The sequence below is a fragment of the Wyeomyia smithii genome, chromosome 2 (genome assembly GCF_029784165.1).
Source record: "Wyeomyia smithii strain HCP4-BCI-WySm-NY-G18 chromosome 2, ASM2978416v1, whole genome shotgun sequence".
In the NCBI taxonomy this organism is placed as follows: Eukaryota; Metazoa; Arthropoda; class Insecta; order Diptera; family Culicidae; genus Wyeomyia; species Wyeomyia smithii.
The window spans coordinates 240,274-260,806 of record NC_073695.1 but is presented as its reverse complement, the minus strand read 5'-3'; the positions used below and the strand labels follow the sequence as shown (position 1 = coordinate 260,806).

The 20,533-nt window shown below is 37.5% G+C and overlaps 1 protein-coding gene across 2 annotated transcripts; it reads right to left on the bottom strand.

Annotated features, from left to right (window-relative positions):
* Positions 1-1,284: 1,284 nt before the first annotated feature.
* LOC129723657 (rho GTPase-activating protein 68F) lies at positions 1,285-19,076 on the bottom strand. 2 transcript variants are annotated; one of them, XM_055677994.1, is made up of 9 exons: positions 18,970-18,988; positions 18,072-18,521; positions 7,232-7,396; positions 5,697-5,782; positions 5,478-5,623; positions 3,417-3,579; positions 3,208-3,362; positions 2,933-3,135; positions 1,285-2,867 (listed from the first exon to the last, which is right to left on the bottom strand). In XM_055677994.1, the coding sequence occupies exons 2-9, from the start codon at positions 18,121-18,123 to the stop codon at positions 2,353-2,355; spliced, it is 1,485 nt and encodes a 494-aa protein (XP_055533969.1). In that variant the 5' UTR covers positions 18,124-18,521; positions 18,970-18,988; the 3' UTR covers positions 1,285-2,352. The 2 variants fall into 2 exon arrangements, with proteins under 2 accessions (XP_055533969.1, XP_055533968.1); XM_055677993.1 differs by having other exon boundaries at positions 18,072-19,076.
* Between the last annotated feature and the right edge of the window lie 1,457 nt (positions 19,077-20,533).

Below are 20,533 nucleotides of genomic sequence, written 5' to 3'. Positions count from 1 at the left end.
TCTTCTTAAACCTTGAAAATCGAAGACTGGGGCACGCAAACTCTCAACAGCTTGTACCGAATCCGCAGCAGGTCTCCAAGGTTTAGAGTCTCTAGTCGATAGATCAATGTAGGTAAGGGAAGTCGGCAAATTAGATCCGCAACTTCGGAATAAGGATTGGCTCTGGAGACTAGGATGACTCGGGCTAAGGGGCTGCCGGGTCACGGGTCTGCGGTTGTTCTCCCGCTTCGCGCGGGTGTCGCGTCGTGGGCCTGCCAGCGCTCCTGCCTCAACGCACTCCGGGGCGTCCGGCCGTGTGGTGGTGTGGGCCACCCGTTCGTCCGCCCCGCGTGGGTGTGCGGTGCGCTCGCTTGCCCGCCGCGCTCGGGTTCATACGCTTCCCGGCTTGGGCTGCAGTCATCGATAAACAGTCAACTCAGAACTGGCACGGCTGAGGGAATCCGACTATCGAAATGCAACAAAGTGGCGAAATACCGATCGTTAATAGTGTTGTTTTGTAAAAACCTAAAGCTTGATACGTTGAAGCAAGGTTTCGCTACCATTTTCAATTTAGCCTGTGTCTCTGGAAGGGTACTTATCCCACCGTTCCCCTCGATAAATCCGGAACAAATATCCCCTACCGTCCCAAAAACTATGATAAATTTGTGATCCTTTGAAAAAGGTTTGATCAAATTCGGTTCGGCAGGTAAAAGACTTTCATATTTTCGGCTCTGGAGGGGTCAGGTACGCAAGTGTTAATTAAAAATGTCAAATAATTTAGAATGTTAACAATATAATAACTGAATAATAATGTTTTTATCTGGTTACGGTGATGCTGGAGAATAGTTTTCTGGGCATTAGTGCATTCTGGGAAACGGTTTTTTTGGCAACTAGTGCTTTCAGGGGTTTAGAATTCTGGTAACTAGTATATTCTGGGATTTGGTATGCTGGAGACTGGTTCATTCTGGGGAAAATCCTTCGACACTTTATTTTCTGGGGAATGGTTTTCTAGGAAAAGTCGGACAACCCTTAGAAATCAATCACTAAAAAAACAAAACTTGATTAGTTTGTAAATGTTTGTATTAATTACACAATAAATGGGCCATGTTCAAGAAGCTGCGACGAGCAACTCATCTTATTTGAAATGCATGGTCGAGCTGAGTCGACTCGTCTTCTATAATAGGGCCCTACTTGTTCGGAAAATAACTCCCCATTTTCTAATTCGGTCTAAAATTAAACAATGACAATATAACCCAATATAATAAACGTGGCAACCATCGGAACAATTGTGTTTAAGCTGCATAATTGTTTGTGTTTCAATGATTTATTCACCTATAAACTCTGTACATGAATCACTACCTCGGAACAGCGTTTTCAATTTTTCGTACATTACAACGTCATCCTAAACCTGTCACAAACTTAAATTCGTGCTAACCAGCTATCCAATTCGTGTATGAATTATTTTCAATGTTCCACTCTTACCAATTTCAGTACTTCTGATGTTCGACTGTTGATTTCCGTTGATAAGTTATGTAGTTGTCAACTTACAACTTACTGAAGGGGCGATATATATCCCTGCGCACTATGGACTTTATTTCGATAAAATGTAGGTGCGTATAGCTATCCGGAGTGGGTAAGCTTTTTCCTTATTGTTTAGGTTCTATTTTATCAATTTCTCAAGGGTTATTAGCTCAATTTCAAAAGTTAATCTAAAACGAAAAATTGATATTTTCCCCAGACGAACAGAGCATCACTGATTGATGTTAATATGTAACCTAATCATTAAATTGTGTATAAGTATCAATCGGGATTACTCTATTCGTGTTCCAATTCCTATACGCTCCGTTTGGCACACCTTTTAGATTCTAAAGTTTTCAAACAGAGAAATTGGAAATGCCTGAGATTTATTTCAGTTGACGGATTTTCGCTGCGATTGTGTGGTTTGTCGGAATATTGAAATCCCATCTTTGGTTTTGATCAGAACTCGTGTTTCAAACAACGTAGCGCATGTTTTTCTTTCATAAAATTACCGATTTTTTTTCATATGTTCACTTGTAATAATGACTATTAATCGGTTCAACATCTTAAACTTATTAGTGTTTCTGGTTTAAAATTCTCGATCGCGCTTATATTTACATTCACGTGCTAAAATTCTTCATACTTATCATTAGTATATAATTAAAGAATGTTTAGTGGTAATAACACAAGTGGTACACATTCAATTCAACCTGGGTTCTAAACGGAAAATAACATTTTGTGCTCACATTCAACATCTCGCACATCAAATCAAACGGATCAGCACAAATGCATAACAAAAGTAAGACGTCGGAGTAAAAATAACTTTAAACACAACTAAACTTAAATCAGCCGCTGTTAATCATAGCCTCCATCCTTTTTGTTGATATCGACAAAGTAAATATCGTCCTGATTCTGAAGTACGAAGTCGATGAATGCGTTGATCGGCCCAATCTCGTCCAGTGACATCTGCGCTTGCTTTGGCCAAACCAGGTTGGGACCGAACACAATCGCCAAATTTGAGGATGTCATTTTGTTGAAATCTTTTCGCTCCATAATCTTACCCAAAAACTCGACAATGTACTTGAACAGTTCGTAGTTTTCCTCTGGCAACTTTTCACGAAGAATTTGTTTAACATTACGTGACCGCTGTTCCTCGGTGGTCCATTCGGCAAACTGAGCAATGTCTTCGTACAGCTCGTATGTTAATAAAGGCTCTTCCAGTTCACGAAGAAATGTTTTCAACAATGCTGCTACCACATGAGTGTCCTCGTTGGAAAGATTCACCTCTTCGCCTTGGTTGACCTTTTCTCGCAATTCCTTTATTCGGGTGTAGTTACCCGACCTTCGGAAAATGCCTTCGGTGTCAATTACTAGAATACATAATGCAGCATGTTACTTTTCGGCTAGATGAACAAATGTTGGCTCATTTTCTTACCATCTGAAAGTGACAGATGATCGACACATTTGCGCATGATCGGTGGAATGCAGTTCAGGCAGGCGCTGTTCTCGATGATAAACTTAAGCGAAACTCCAAACTGGCTCGTCTTCGGGATATGTTCCATTGAGCGACTGCTCTTCAGACTAGATTTGCTGCTTCGTAGTGCATACCGAGTAGTATTGTTGATTTTCTCATCGAATCTAATCGGGTAAAGATAGAAATGGAAATGCTTACTATCCGAATGGAGATACTTTTCGCGTTGAGTAACTTACTCTCTAACGGGATCCGGTACTTTGAGCGCATGTAAACCTAATGACTGTTTCAGCTCGTCGAGACTGGATGTGTAAATTAACTTACTCTTGAATTTTTCACTGATAACAGGTTTAAAGAAAAACCATACCATTTTGATAAATGTTGTTGGATGCACCTAAAATCAGTTCGTTGAATTAAATTTGCTACTAACTTTGTAAGACTAACTTACCACGTATAACTTTTTTAAATTCTTTTTAAAACTTCGATCCAACTCCTTGTAAGAATTCCACAGAAACTGTAGGGACGGTTTGCTGTTATCTTTCATGCCCTGATGAAAGTACGCGATAATGTAATCGTTTTGTACAAACTCTTCCATCGACTTGATGATAAAACTGTTACGATTAAACGGAAATAGAAACACATTTTAGTAATTAAGCTCGTTCACATGTTTCTGGACGTTTCACACACCAGAATTAAAAACATTGATCATTACCCAGAAAATTAATCTCAACAACCTTAAACTACACACAAAAAACAGGTACCCTGAATCACCGTGTATATTTGGCTAAAATGACATGTTGGTGGTTACTAATACGATTGAGATCTTAACGATACGGTGGCAGATTTGCGTCTGCTTGTTTCGCTTTAGCTCAGAGGGTAAAATCGTGTTTTGCGCGGTGGGAGAGCGAAAACCAAGTATACAAGCGACTTCTGACTAAGCGCAGCCGCACGGTGATCATCTGTTGTCTATATTAACCTGAGAATATGTTTGATACACGGAAATTTGATCAAACCGAAAGTTTCATGATCCATTTCCATGAAATATCAAAAGCGTCGCAAAAATTTCAACATAGCCGAAAGTTTTTCAGAGATATTTTAGGTTTGATATTTTTTTACATTATAAATGTATCAGAAACTTCTTGTAAAACGTTCTACAACGTTCTAAAAGCACGAAGGAATCACAATGCGATGTTAGAAAAACAGGAAAACACTCTTTGAAAAATAATTGAACATTGTTCCCGAATTTTTAACTTACTAAAATCGGCTGTTCAAGTTTCACTAAAAAAAAACAGAAGAAATAATAATTTACGGTCTGATAAATTTATCACGCCGTTTCTACTGGCTGCTGAATATTGAAGTTTTTCATTCTCAGACGCAACTTAACATAATGCACTAAGGTATCGATTTACAAGACATGACGCACGTGGGAAGCTCTCGTCAATGGGGCTACATCTCTTCACGTCTCGAATCGAACTTGGTTTAAATCGAAACACCAATTGATTACGCAAATGACGTTACTGGACACAGGAGAGACCTACGGAAACGCAATCGAAGTAAGAAACCACTACTTAATTACCAACTCTGCTGACAGAATTAATGCTCTGATCCTAACGAAACGGTATGTTTACCTTTTCAGAGAAATTTGATTTTCTTGCGAAACACGCATCATCAAAAAAAGAGGGAGAGGTAGTTCAAACTTTGTGCTCTCAGCGTTTTTAAATTTATTGTACTCATCTTGATGTTTTCCCCATGCGTTCTTCGATCTACGAAAAGCAATGTAATCAACTGACTTATTGTTTTCTAGTGGAAAACAGAACCTATTGGGGTCAAGATCCCAGATTGGTTTGTGTCACTGGCATCAAACCAATCCAAGCGAATGTAAACATTGCTCAATTACAATTGAAATTGGAATATTGTCAGGTTTGTATCGAAGAAAATTTCTCTGCGAATAAGCATCTCAAATTCGAGTTCGACTAATTAAAAGCTAGATGATCTTCGACAAACCAAGTTTTGAACCAGCGAATGACTATTGTACTACATCGTCAGACAAAAATTAGGAGATACTGCTAGAGCGAGTTGAAGGTAGGTGATTGAAAAAAACATTACATTTTAAGGTACAGTATTTTTTTTCTATGATCAACAACACTGAAAAATACGTGTTTCAAGTAAAATAACTTGTTTTGTGTGTACAACTTTGAATAGTGAAATTCATTTTCAGTTCAGTCTAAGACATACTGTGAACTCAATTCAATGATGGGTCCTCAACTTAATATTATAATCTAATCAATTATAAATCGGCTTAATAATCGGTTGAACTCATAAAATAGTATTATCATATTATCGTCTCGTGTCATAGTTTTTAGTTAATAATCATTTTGAAAATTATCGGATGTACCAAGGTGTGCTCGATTTTATGCAAGTCAAACTAATAATACAGGTATAACAGCTATCACTGTGCTGATAACAGAAGCATATGCGACGTTAAAATATTATCACAATGATGACTCACTCAATGAAAATATTCGTGTTCAGATCTTTTCGTTCTGGCAAACTGCATGCATAGATCGCAATAATTGGTTGACCATGTTTGTCTGTCCCAATAAATTCTATGAATTTTCTTCGTTTGAACTCTTTGCGAATGGCATTTTCGTCGGGCTAAAATAACATTATAAATGTTGATATTAGTAACAGATACGCAGCTAATCCATTGGCACAGCGGAAGACTTACCTCAATCATTTTAAGTTGTTCTTCGTAGTTGTCCGGGTCGAGTGTAGTTTTGATAATTTCGTCTGCTGACACTTCTTCGAATTCAGCTATAAGGATGAATGATTTATATACAAAAACAAAATGATTAGTTGTGCTTAAGTTCTTCATGAATTTTAGGATTCATGGGCGGCATTACGCTGTACGCTAGCCGATAGCGAACCATAAACTGATTACTTGGAATTGGTGTTATAGAGTTCCCTATACTCCATAGGTACCTTATCAGCTCTGACAGACGATAAAAACATTGACATTTAACATTCGCTTGTACTTGTCACTGACTAAGTGGCTACACAGCAAGAGTTACACTTTTGTAAAGGTTTTATTCATTGCAGCATAGTTTTTCGCCATTATTGATTAGGAAAAACGCTTGAAAATAGGTAGTGTCATTCAACCAGACCAGTGGTTCACAACCTTTTCGGCTCCGCGGCTCCTTTTGTCAAACACAAAGAGCTCCGCGGCCTCCCTCACGAAGCACAAAGAGCATCGCGGCCCCTCAAAAATATTTTTGATACAAGTTTTGCAATACGAGGCTGCGTTCATCAGTCTCATATCGTCCTGCAAGTCTAATTTGTTTCACGTCTTGGTCCTAATACGCAGAAGAGTTGAAAATCCGCTCTCACAGAGATATCTAGGAAGAATTTTCAATTGCCTATCAAATTTACAAAGAGCTTCGCGGCCCGCTTAGAAATAAAAAAAATAACCCTAGAAAGATGATCTTATTCTGGCACTAAATTGATACATGAATTCAAATCATTTAAAATGCAAGTTTATTTTAATTTAATAATGAGTAATCATTACGGTGGTAACACATCGATACATAACAAATACCAGAATTCAGTTTTTTCAAAAAGAGAACAAATTCGCACTGTTCGAAAAAAGGGCAATGTCACTAAAAGCGAGGTGTCAAATTGACGCGGACTATCGTTCTAGGAATGATCATAATAAGATGAATCAATCGTGTCACAGTCACCTGAACTACGTGAACTACGCAGCCTATAGCACAAAATGCATCAATTTCGTATTTCTAAATAAAATCGACCAAAAAAAAACGTCACAAATGTAAATAAAATCCAAAATTCATGAGAAAAAATATGACTCCGTATAATCGAACCATTTGCTCCGTATAATCGATTTTGAACTGTATCAATAAAAGCATTTTAGATTACATGAATCGAGGGAAATCTCAAAATAACGAGGTATTAAATTCCTACGTATACTAAAATATCATTTACCTTCGTTTAGCTATAACATGCAAGGAGGCAGTCAACAACAGTCGTAAAACATAAAACTATTTGTTTTCAAGAAGTTATTTAAAAATGCAGTCGTTCTAGCTGCAGTTGTTTGGTGGTAAATTATAATGTGAACATGCTAGTTTTTGGCAACCCATGTCAAACCACAGTTTACGAGTTGCTTCTCCCATTGCTTTGCTTCAAATTCTCCATTCTACTGCAGTTTAACGATATCTGTGGTTTACCTGCGTCCAAAAAGCAACTCACCGGAAAAATTATCTTCATCAAAAATCACTGTACCCGCGGGCTCAGGAGCCGTTTGCGAAAGTTCTGTGTCGTCAAATTCGAGGTTTGGTTCGTAATCGTGCCAATCGGACAGGCTGGGATGTGGATCCTCACCAGTGTCTGTTAAAGGGGGATTCATTGGAGCTCCTAAAATAAAATAAAATAAAGTAAAAACAAGTTTTATTATTCTTTATCCCTGAGATGAATTTCTTATATTTCTAATTTTTTATATTTATCCTGAATGACATTCTGAATGCTCTAGAATAATTTTCTACAATCTCTGTAACAGTAAGGTACACTAAGGTCGCTTTTTACGCGAGTTTTTTTACGCGGCTTTTTTTACGCATATTCCGGAATTTACGCGGTTTTTTTACGCGGATTCCGGAATTTACTATGTTTTTTTTACGCGGATTCCGGAATTTACGCGGTATTGCCTGGATTTCGGTTTCCCTTCACTCGGAATGCAAAATTAACGATGGTTTTTTTTTTGTATAAATTCTGTATCCACTCCACTGTGTTTATTTTGTAGTGAATAGCTATTATTCGTTTCATCAGTATAATTGAACACATTGTTTTCAATCATAAACATTATACATGAAAAAGAGAATTAATTTTCCTCTAATTCCATAATTGTAAAAAAATTCTCATGGTAACTGCAAGAAAAAAAACGTTTAACATACTCGGTGCGCACCTTCCAGCAACAGCTGACTTGTCGGTGAAGTTAGATTTCTGTTATGTTCCGTTAGATGCACCTGTTTCATAATCGATTACTTCTTCAAATTATTCTCCAACATTCCGTCCGGCCGACCGAAAGATTGGCATCATCTGCCAGATGAAGTAGGTACCGATGATGCGTTGCACGCAAACACTCACGGTTCAGTTATCATACCATGTTTACCCTTAGAAATTACTTTTTTGCTGTGCTGTTTTTCCTGCTTTGTTAGAAACGACCTACAGAAAATCGACATGTACTCACTCTCACTCTTGCTTTGCTGGCGGCATTGAAGGCGATAATTTTTATATATAATTTAACACTTCCATTTGTGGCGCACTCGATGAAAGAGAAAAACTTTATTGCAGTTTTCCAGATATAAAGAGAGCCTCTAAGAGGTGCGCGCAATGAGAGGCCAATATAAGCATAAAACCGAACTCGGTACCTACCTAAAGAAACAACGAGGCAAGGAATGGTAAATTATGTTCAAGTTAGATAATCACTTTCCACGTCTGACTTGAGCTATTGCATTTTTATTAACAACATTCGTAACTTTTTGTCCAGCCTGACGATAGCGGATTAGTAATTTAATGGTGTGGTAACCGTAGCTCTTGATAGAACGTATTAAATTTAATACGATTCTACACATTTTTTGACAAGCTACTTCCAGTACAGCACAAATATGAAGCATTCTTCATTTTGAAGTTTTTCACAATTTTAAATAATAAGATCATAACCAATCACTCCGTTAAAGTTGTCGTTGAGTTGGTTAAGTGGTTCTAAAACACCAAACTTTTTTAGAAAAATGGGTAAATCATTGCTTATACAAAATAATGGATATTAAAACAGCATTCAGGTCGATTCTGTTTCGCCGATAGATATGAAAATATGATTCCTATTCCTAAATTCAATTCAGAAAATTGACGTCAGAACAAACACGTAGAAACCTGCGCTCTTTCTTTTCTGGTATCACATTACACATCGATTAGTGGTATTTTTATATCGCAGCTACAGTCCCTCTACAATTATGGGTCAGTCAACGTGTTGTCTGAATGTTCAAAAATGGATATAAAATCGAAAAAATCATCAACTACGAATGTTTTACTATCTATCTCTGTGTTCTGATGTGTACTTTCGATCGACAGTTAGTTTCACTGCAGTTGATGCGTGTGAATCGGTTGGGAAGAAAAATAACATTTACTAGCCAAAGACACTATTATGGGTCACTTTTGACATTCAAAATCATTTAGTCTATAAAATCATCAAAATACATAACGCAAGTTATTTTATTGTTATAAAAACTTTATAATAAGTTACTTTATTCAGTCTTGTCGCATAATCATGTAAAAGTAATAAAAATAGCCAAAACTGACCCACAATTGTGTACCGCAAGATGTAACATTACTACAATTATGGGTCACTTCACTTACTGCACCGAGCAGAATTATAGTTTTTCGTGACATTTTCAACTTTAAATCATTTTAATCGTATGAATGAGATTACAAGTGAGTTACAAAAAACACCACTGCTAATGAAAATTGTTCAGTTTCGTGAGAATAGACGTATTTGCGTGAAAGTGACCCATAATTGTAGCTGACCCATAACTGTGGAGGCACTGTAATTACATTCTGTCGTAGGACGCGAGACGAACAAGAAATTTAATTACCAGAACATAGCGAGTCGAAAATATATTGGCATGCGTTTGCTTGAATTCGGTAAACAAATTGCCGACACAATTCTATTTAACAATGTCGCTAAAACGATTACTGATTTTTAAATCAACCTTCTCATAAGCAGGGAAAATATTTCAGTTTACAATAAAACAGCTATGGTGAAAGTAATAGATACATTTGAAACCATTATCCTAACAGCAGGCTAGACTCTATATGGATGCGTCCTAGAAATCCATCCGTCATTGTCATACAATATACTTGAGCACATAAAGCCGTTTACAGTGGCGATGTGTCATCTGTTACTGTTCTTCAGAGCAAAATTTGAGGTTATTTTTCAATTATGGCATCACTATAAAAACCGGTGAAGAGCATTTCCTGTGATTTATATTTAGAGCAATTTTTAATTTGGCTGAAACTTTGCATAGACGGTTCTATAAGCAAAAGTTGCCATTTTGAGCTATTGGTATTTTTTTAATCACGAGTCACGACTAGTTTTTGAGAAGCTATGTGAAAACGCTACGCAGAATAGGTATTGATGATTATTATTATTTTTAGAGTCAAAACGGTTTGTTTGATTGGTGTAACATCTTCTGCACAGTTGTAATAATAATTTTGTCTTTCTGAAAAAATATACCTACATTCTGATGTTTTTTTTTTTGAGAAATAAAGGTTGAAAAATATTTTAAAATCAATTATCTAAAAAATATACACCGTGACATTGACCAAGTACCGTAAAACGGGGCGAATAGAAACAGTCTGCGATATATCTTACAGTGTACAAAAAATACTATAATGTATAGAATGAATATAAAAGTTTTAAAACATGGGTCTTGTAATTCATTGTTTTATTGAAAAAAATGTTGCATGTTTCTATTCACCCCGCAATGGGGGGATAGAAACACTCGCCAATAAAATACGTTTTCCTTGTTCTGAGAGAAAATTCTAGTTTCAATTTGAAGAAAACAGAGCAATTGCATCATATTTATTGATATGAGAGGCAAGGAAACGATATAAAATATCAAAATACTAGTGGAAATGTTCGGTCTATTACTTCATGTTTGTTATCTTATGGATGAATATGTTCTATTAGAGTTCTTATTAGGAACAGAAGAACTTGGGGTTGGGTCAAGCATTTCCACCGGTCTGGCATCTTCCGGTGTTTCATCTAGGACACGACATCCGGGAACATTTTGTCTTCGCGGAACTGAAACCTTGATTCATATCTCTCGGGTCAGTCCATGTCGAGCATCATGCAGCAGATAGATCAGACTTTCAACACGTTTTTGGAAACTAGCATAGTTGTCTACTGGATTGAAGTCTAAAGGTAACATCCGATTTATTTATCATCCGATATCTATATTTCGTAACCGCTTGACAAGGAAACAGTTTTCTTGCGTAAAATCTCAACAGCAACAGGCGGAGCAAATACGTTTTTAGACTTTTTTGTTGGTAAGCCCTGACCATGATGGGCTGAAAATGCACAAAACATGTTCCAGACATCATTTTACATGTGAAACATTATAGCATTTCTCAAATCCACATGTTTTGGTACAAAAGAAAAGCCGCTACGGCGTTGTTTCCATTCGCCCCGTTAATCTGAGAACCGCGAGTTTTCCATGAAACATAGGTAACGTGGTGATGAATACCTTAAGGCAATCCTTTAATTCACCGTAAAAACTTGAAATGCTTAACTACCGACCCAGTATATCACACGAACAAGTTCTAATGAAGCAGAATGGCTTCCACAGACAATGTTTTTTGGTACTCGGAAACGTTCAGAATTTGAGCCCCCATTTTGCATTTTTTTTTAAGCAAACCGACAGTAGTGCTGCTAACCCAAAAATGGGTTTGCAGGACTTGTTTACTATTGAACTATCCAAGAAAATATTTCTTGCATGGTTTTTAAATGTAATCGAAGACTTAAAATCGCATTTTTCAAGTTCGGAAGTTTTGTTTCTATTCGCCCCCCTGTTTCTATTCGCCCCGTTTTACGGTACATGAGAGGAAGAAGTTTCAGAGAAGACAGTACAAAACCTCCCGCTACGAATTTATATTAGCGGTGATGAAATCGAGGTGGTAGGCGAGTTCGTGTATCTGGGCTCACTGGTGACTGCTGACAACGACACCAGCAGAGAAATTCGTCGACGCCTTATGGCTGGAAATCGTGCCTACTTTGGACTCCGGAGGACGCTCCGGTCGAATAAAATCCGCCGCCGCACGAATTTAACCATCTACAAAACACTGATCAGACCGGTAGTCCTCTACGGCCACGGAACCTGGACAATGCTCGTGGAGAACCAACGCGCCCTTGGGGTTTTCGAACGGAAGGTGCTGCGTACCATCTGTGGTGGAGTGCAGATGGAAGATGGATCATGGCGGAGGCGGATGAACCACGAGTTTCATCAGCTGCTGGGAGAACCACTCATCGTACAAACGGCGAAAATCGGATGACTACGGTGGGCTGGGCATGTCGTTAGGATGTCGGATGACAACCCGGTGAAAATTGTTCTTGATAACGAGCCGACTGGAACAAGGCGACGGGGCGCGCAGCGAGCAAGGTGGCTCGATCAAGTGGAAGGGCCTCCGCAGACGACATGGCTGGCGAACTGCAGCCATGGACCGAATTTAATGGAGACGACTTCTTCGAACAGCAAAGGACACTTCGGCCTGTCGGCCTGGAGCTGACTGGTACCGTGAAAGAAAAAAAATACAAATAAAACTATAAATTAAATATCTAAGAAAACTCATAAAAATATGAATATGACTTATATAAAAACTACACATTAAAGGCTGACCAAAAATAACTGAACTTGGAAAAATATAATAAATAAAATTTGTCAAAAAACTAATTTATTATTTACAACTTGCCGAAGACTTTAAGCCGATCGAACAAACCGTTAAGTTACTAAAAATGTTTTTATCATTATAAGGCACTCGGCGCGGGAAATATTTATTATACATATACTTAATTTTTAATTATATTTTTATGTTTTGTTTCAGTGGTGGGCACCATTCCGCTAATTCGCTAATTAGCGACGCTAAAATTCAGTTAGCGATTTAGCGATTTTGCTAATTTCTGAGCTGGTTAGCGAATTGTTAGCGTCGCTAAAGTTTTGGCCTTCGAAACGCTAATCGTTAATTCGCTAAATTTTGTAGAGAAGCGACAATAGAAATATTTAGAAAAACTGTGAATTGCTGATAGCGTACGTAAATTGATCCGAAAGATGAACATACTTTACTGCGAATTTTACTTTTGTCAGTTTTTTACCCTAGAATGGAGTTCCAGTTATCGTACAAGCCACAGGAGCATTTTGAAGAACAAGCACAAGGTCTAGATTAAAATTTCAGCACACTAAGAACTTTGGTAAATTGCAATGCGCTTGAAATTATGACAACTTTGGTTCTACTTTTTCGATTCAAATAATAATTGAATTTTTATGAAAACATTCCTAGGAGTATCTATTTTCAATGCAAGCTAAATAACTTTTAAGTTTAGTAAAGCGGGCAATGTATGTAGTTTCGCGGGAATGCGAAGATGAACGGGAATAGAAGGTGTGACTAGAATTAGAAAAAAATTTCCCTCGTCCAGTCCGTGATCATTTCTTGGCGTGAGTACGTCACGTCGATGATCGACTCCTCTTCATTTCTGCTGAATGTATTTTTGGTCCCAACGTTGGCCAGATCTAGGTTGAGCTTTGCCAAAGCTTCCAACACGATCTGCCTGCTCTAAATACGTACAGTAGAGTGATGAAAAAATTCATTCGGGTCAAAATCAAATTCCTCGATTTTCCCTGATATTTATTGAAATATAACATCAATTTCCCTGATATGTTCCAGCATTCGGCACATGAAAGTGCAACGTAGATCAGATATGAAACCGAAACGGTAACGGTCCTGAATTAGCCTTCTATGCTTAAAAAAATCAGTTTTTGCGCTAAAAAGCCGTAGAAAGAGAAACGCGTATCGGTTAAAAAAACTTTCCTGATTATTTTTCAGTTTTCCCTGATGTTCCCTGATTTCTCTTATCGAAAATTAAATCCCTGACATTTCCTGGTTTACCAGGTTTTTCCAGGTTTTCGCTGCCCTGGTGTCCCGTTTAATTTGAATTGCTTCAAACATGAAATCTGATCGAACATTGCCTGTTGTAGAGAAGAATAGTCGTAAGGCGTCGTACACAAATTACGTAACGCGAAAACCTAGATTTCAGACCCCCTCTCCCCTATGTAACGATAAGTAACGTTCGATGACTCCCCCCCTAAAATTACGTAACGCTGGACAACCTGCCCCCCTCCAAATTTGCAATTTTGAGCAAACAACACAGTTACGTAACGGTCTCAACTAAAAAAAAATAAAAACCACTTTTTTCAACAATCTGAAAGCTGTGAAAAAGACCAGATCACACAGCTAAAACTCTTGTTTTTTTTCCTTTGGTTATCAATACAAAGTCAGAAATTATTCGTTTAAACTTAGTTTTGATTACATAGAAAAATCCTCGAAAATTATCTCCAGAAAATAAATAGCCCAAGCCTTTTCCCCGGGTAACAAAACCCTAATTCAGAAAACCCTTGACTAAAATGAATCAATTCCCAGAAAATTATCTCCCAAACGAAACCAATTATCAGAAAACTATGCTCGTAAAACAAAAAAAAACATTTACTCGAAATAATAGAGCAAATCTTCTACAAATAATAATTGTATTAAACTGGATTTTTTAAGTCATCATAGTTTTCAAAAATTCATACCGATGTTCAGGGGAAGATTGTGTATTTTTAAAAGAGACATTTCGTAGATAACATATGCTAGCACTGACTCTTACTGGTCCCTCCCTATCGAGATTCAAACATACGACGACAACAGGCTTGTTTGACAAGCATCTAACATCGAGACCAACCGGAAGGTTCTTTATGACAAGCATGGTTTAATCACTCTACACAAATGTGGTGCATTGCGCCACAAAGAAGAATTGGACTGTAAAATTAAATAAACAGTCGAGACCACATACACTTTGTATCGTAAGGAGTAATAAACCTAGTGTTGTTTTAAAATTTCAACGTTCGATACACCGGCGTGCACTTTTCTTTTCTCTTGCTCATCTACAGGCATGAGATACAGCGATATGAACTAACTTACTGGCGTCTTTGCACCCACCAGAAAACTCTTACCCTATTTTGGGGCGTAGATCTCGATCTTCATTCAACGCTATAGGTTGATGAATTTTAATGAGTCTTCCGCATTTCTCACTTCAAACACGCTAACTTTCCTGATTTCCCAAACAGCGTTTACTAGAGCGCAGCTATCGCCGCAAGTGTTTTAGTCTTGACTATATCAAAAATCATGTTATTATCTGACACAATTCAGCTTTTGGTTGCTCTACCCTTTTGGTATTTTATTAGTTTAATTATTTGTTATGTTATAAATAACAATCAATAAATCATTGCTCAATCGGTCTAGCTCGTGAAGAAAGTAAAGTTTCTATTTTTGTGAGACAGTTTTATCACCATTCTACAGTAACGGTAAATGCTCTTGCTGCCGCTATTCGCATAACAGTCCTATAGGATATGTAAAAGTCCTATGTTTTCTTGTTTTTTGCGGAAATGGGTCCATTTTGGCATGCTCTACAAGAGTATCCATTAAAATCGAGGTTGTGGGAATCAAACCTCACTTTTTTAATGGCTATTCTTGAAAAACATGCCAAAATGGACCCATTTTCGCAAAATTTACACAGGACTCGCAACTTTTACATAGGACGATTATGCGAATAGCGGCAGCTTGGTACTTTAAAATTGTAGGAAAATCACATAATTCAAAGGACTAATTTCAAACAGCAGCATAAATGTAAATAAAAAAATAGTTTTAATTTCTCGAAGAGAAAAAAAGGTTTTGCTTGAACTTGTTCAACACCGGTTGCCACTCCGTTACTGACTAGGGTCGACCGGAATTGCCCATCGAATTTATCAATTATTTGCTTGGGATTAAGAAGCTATCAATGTATCTCTAATGATCCCTCTCTCTGCATGCTGTTAAGTACCGACGCTTGCCGGGTCCAAGAACGTAGATCAAAGAAAGGAAGGAAAGGAATATATCGCGGATTTAATACTATTCAATTGCTGGAAAGCAACGAAGCGCGCGTCCCTCTACCCACAGCTCAAACCCCAGAGATATATAAATGTTCACGCCAGTTATTTCTTTATGAAAACCGAGAGAAGGATGTGCGTATCGCGCGGTTCTAGCGATGCGACAGCGATGTTGTTTCAAGAAGCCCATAAGTAATGTTCTCTACCTCACCATGAGAAGAAGCAAACGGACTCGACAAAACGGGTGGGTGGTGGTGGTGGTGATGAGGAGCCTGAGAATAAACCCACCCTGTGAAGTCCTTTCATAATTAAAAATGGTCTGCCTCTAACAAAATTCGAACTCACGACAATTTGCTTATCAAAAGCGCACCCTGTTATCTTGTGGCTACCAGCTATCACGAAAAAAAGTAGGAGGGTGGTATTCAAGACACGACCGCATGACGTTGACTACCGTATTCTTGAAAAAAAAAAAATATTCCATTGAAGCAAATAGTAGAGGGAATTGCAACGCTTCTTTTACAAAACTTCTGTAACAAAATTTCGAGGCTCCAAAAGGTACCAGTTTCCGATTATTCTCGTCCAGAATTCCAGCCATTTTAGTATTTTGCAGTAGCCATTTATTACTAGAAGCCACCAGCATAACGGGTGAAACCGGCACGAGATGACCGGTACTATTTTGTCTTTCCTCCTTTCAGCTGCTAACACCTAGCGCTGTCGTGAAATTAACATCAACATAAACATGCATTTTTGCAAGGTTTTTTTCCGCTAGCAACAGCAGTTGTAAAACATAAAATTCAACTAACCTCTTCTATTATAAAACTGCGAGGCACCAAAAGGTGCCAGTTGCCGATTTCTTGTTTACTGGTTTCCGTCCAGAATTCCAGCCATTTTAGTATTTTGCAGTAGCCACCAGCATCACGGGTCAAACCGGCACGAGATGACTGGTACTATTTCGTTTTTCCTCCTTTTAGCTGCTAACACCGAGCGTCCGTATGTACCCGGTACGGTTTAATAATGAAACTGATGGGGTGAAATGTTCGAACGATACGTTTTATACCAAGGCTTCGTCAGATAATTAGAAAGAGGGAGGGGCTACATAGATGATGGAATGGTAGAGACAAATGTTTCTTGAAAGCTGCGCCGGCCGCTGTCATAATATTAACACCAACACAAACATGCATTTTTGCAAGGTTTTTTCCGCTAGCAGCAGCATTTGGTAAAACAGAAAATTCAATTAGCCGCTTCTGTACTAAAATTTCGAGGCACCAAGAGGTGCCAGTTGCCGATTATATTGTTTTTTGGTTAGTTCGTCCAGAATTCCAGCCATTTAAGTGTTTTGCAGTAGCCATTTACTACTAAAGCCACGAGCATTACGGGTGAAACCGGCACGAGATGACCGGTACTATTTTGTATTTCCTCCTTTCAGCTGCTATCACCTAGCGTCCGCATGTCACTGGTGCGGTTTTGGAATCAGAATGATGGGGCGCCGGCCGCTGTCGTAAAATTAACACCAACAAAAAGATGCATATTTGCAAGGTTTTTTCCGCTAGCAGCAGCATAAACATCGGAAACAGAAAGTGACAACAACAATAACAACAAAGTCAGATCGATTGTATCCGTTAGTGTCGACTGTGCTTGGGAAGAGAGGTAGTGATTGGCTGCGCGGTATGATTTAGACAATCGATATTAATTACCAATTTTTCAATAGTGTATCTCAAACAATAGTTTGTTTTTGTTACATAAATTTAACCGTAAAAGAATTTCTGATCGATTGATGCCAAAACCTCGAAAACCTGATTATAGATGACTGCAAAATAAGCGCTCAAAACCTGACCACTTTTCTCTGGTTTTCCCTGGTTGAATTACTAGATTTTTAAATTCAGGGGCCTAACTTCGATATAGACGTTAGTCAACGTAAAAAAAATGGTTTTAAAATAAAAACACTTCTAACTTAACTTCTTCTTTTAAGTATAGTCTGTATACTATAACAAATACCGGTATATTTTTATATACACAGATAACACTGGTCGACAAAATAAAAAAGTGCATTCCAAAAGCTCAAACCGAAAAAAATGAAAATTATAGCTATTCAACCATTCCTATGAATTTTGGTGCCCCTAGCCATTATCAAAACGCGTCAACTTACGTGAGAGTCCTCGCTTCAACGTTATGTTTACGAGTTAGTTTTAGTTAGTGGCTGGAGACACCAAAATTCACAGGAATGGTTGAATAGCAATAGTCTTTCATTTTTTTCGGTTTGAATTTCTGAAGTGCTCTTGTGTTGACCAGTGTAATCATTTCAATACTGCTAAGGTGGCACGAATAATCTGTTTTATTTTTGTTTGTATTCCTAACACACTCACCTGGAAACTTAACTGGCAAGTTTGCATTGGCCTTTTGTTCGATCGTCTCCATTATAATTTAATGAAATTCGGTATTGAAACAGAAACTTCAGAATCGTTGTTGGACTAATATAGTTTCGTATCTTTGTATTCCACAATTTTGACGATTAAACTAATTGAAATTTATTGGCTCTATACTGAAATATCACCTTTATAAAAGTATTTTCGAGCAAATACTGGAAAAAGCACCGTCAATATTTTACTTTCCGTATGGCGTGTTATCATTTGTTATCGTCAAGCTCAAATAATGTAGCATTTGTATAACCTTTTTTTTGTTACGCAAATCGTTTAAACTTTCATAATTAATATATTAGTCGTAATCACCATTGAACGATTTAAACACTGATTCACTGCAAATGTTCTACAATTTTCAATCTCCGAAAAAAACACTGACACAAATCAAATTTTAAACTACAAAGGAAATATTTTTACAAATTCACTGCATTTTAATCTTCTTTATTTAAACACCATCTTCCCAGCGTGATCAATTTTCTCCATCGACTCATTTGCTTTTAGTAAGTGATGGAGGTCATCCGAAAAATTGTTTCGTATCGAGCGAAGATATGTAGTTATGTGCTCTATAGAATATTCCGCCCACAATTGCCACTAAAACTCAAATTTAAGCATTTGCGTGTTAAACGCAGTTTTATTTGACTATGGAGCACTTTTATCAAAATATGTTTTTTGTTAGATACAATAATGAAAAACTATATCTTCTTTGTAAAAACCACTTCATTAGTAAATCAAAGAACAATCTCAGACACTAGCACTACAGGAAGTAAGTAAACAGCACAAGTTTTTTTTCACTTCAATCCGTAGTTTAATTGACTTGACTCAACGAAGTGGATGGGTGTTGTACCTTTGCGATAACATTGAAATGATGACGGAGCTCCCAAAGATGCAAACAACCTCGTTGGAAGTAAAAACAAGTTTTGAATCATGTTGCGATTCAACAATAGTAAAATGACAGATACTTGTATGAGCGTGTGTGTATGCGCGAAAAATTAGTAGAGTAAAAAACTTTTGACAGATATTTTGCATCGAGGGTAGGGATGCCAGGTCATTTTTTCAAATGTCTTCAGGTTCCGAGAAAAAATGTCTTCACATGTCTCCCAACCCGAGATGGCTCCATAAAACCGACCGAAGGCTGGAAAATTTACCGAAAATTGTCGAATTTTCGAATATTTTTCAACGTCTTCCATTTGTCATCACAAACAAGGATGTCTTCACTAGCAGTACTCAGAGGCAGAGTCTATGTTTATAATAAGAGTCCCGCAAAGATGAAACCAAAGGAATCAAATCAGTGTCAAACGAGGGTACCAATCGAGCAATAAGGCAATCCACGAGACAGTTGCGATGAGCTGATTTCAGTATGTTTTCAACTTATGACAGCTTTGTGTATGCTCGATCGGTCTCAACTTGGAAGCAATCCGGATCCAGAAGCGTGAAAAACAAATGTTATCCGATCGGTAGCTCTAGTATCGCGAGTGCCAATCCTAAATACAACAATATAAAATTACTTTTGATATTATTGCCGACATTAAAAGATTTCGGTTTTGGTCGTGTTTTGATTTTGCAGCTTGAAAAACAGCAACAATAACAAACGTACAAGCAAAAAAACGTCACCCGTGGATTGCCATATGTAAATAAACAAGGTGATAATGTTAGGAGTGGATGAAAAGTGTTGTAATTGAGCGTAATGAAGAATATGTGTTTTTCCGAAGTTTTACTCACACATTTCAATCCAACATTAAACCTGTACACTGGTTCACTCAAATTTAACAAAACATTACCGGTGTAATCTTTCAAAACTGTGTACCTTGTGAAGAATTTCAAAAAATAATATTCGCTTATGCATGGTGAAAAACAAAACTGTACACGCTCACTCTGGATAACCCAAAACCGAGTCAAAACCTAATCAGTTTCGCTAAAACCGTATGAACTCAAAATTGAGTAGAAGTTGTGGTACTCATTTTTGAGTAACACCGAATGTTATAAAAATTGAGTATCCATATTATACCTGATGCGCGATGCGTAAAAGTTACTCATTTTCGACTCAAAAATGAATACTTTAAGCTTCAATGAGGGAATTTCGAAAAAATTATCATTATTGACTCGATATTATTATATTTTGCATTTTAATTGAATTTTATTTTAAAAAAGGCTTATTTCCAGAAATTTACCTTTGTTCGCCGGGACACGGGAGATCTTTGAATTTATTCGCCGTATATCCAACCAACGAGTCCTGGTGAAAAAGAAAAATTGGCATTAGTTGCAGTCAATTATTTCAAATTATGAACTACCTATCGATAACAACTAATTTCAAACATTTCTATTTCCTGCTTTTTTTCAGACGGTTTGCTTGGTTTGCTGTTTGCTTTTGATCGCAAAAAAAAAAAACAAAAACAACACGCAAGCACCAG

Excerpts from the sequence above, each read along its gene's own strand:
- LOC129723657 (XM_055677993.1), bottom strand. The coding sequence starts at position 18,123 with ATGGAGACGATCGAACAAAAGGCCAATGCAAACTTGCCAGTTAAGTTT. Across the intron at positions 3,580-5,477 it reads AACACGAATATTTTCATTGA|TTTTATCATCAAGTCGATGG; the intron begins GTGAGTCATCAT and ends TAATCGTAACAG. Across the intron at positions 3,363-3,416 it reads ATTTAAAAAAGTTATACGTG|GTGCATCCAACAACATTTAT; the intron begins GTAAGTTAGTCT and ends AACTGATTTTAG.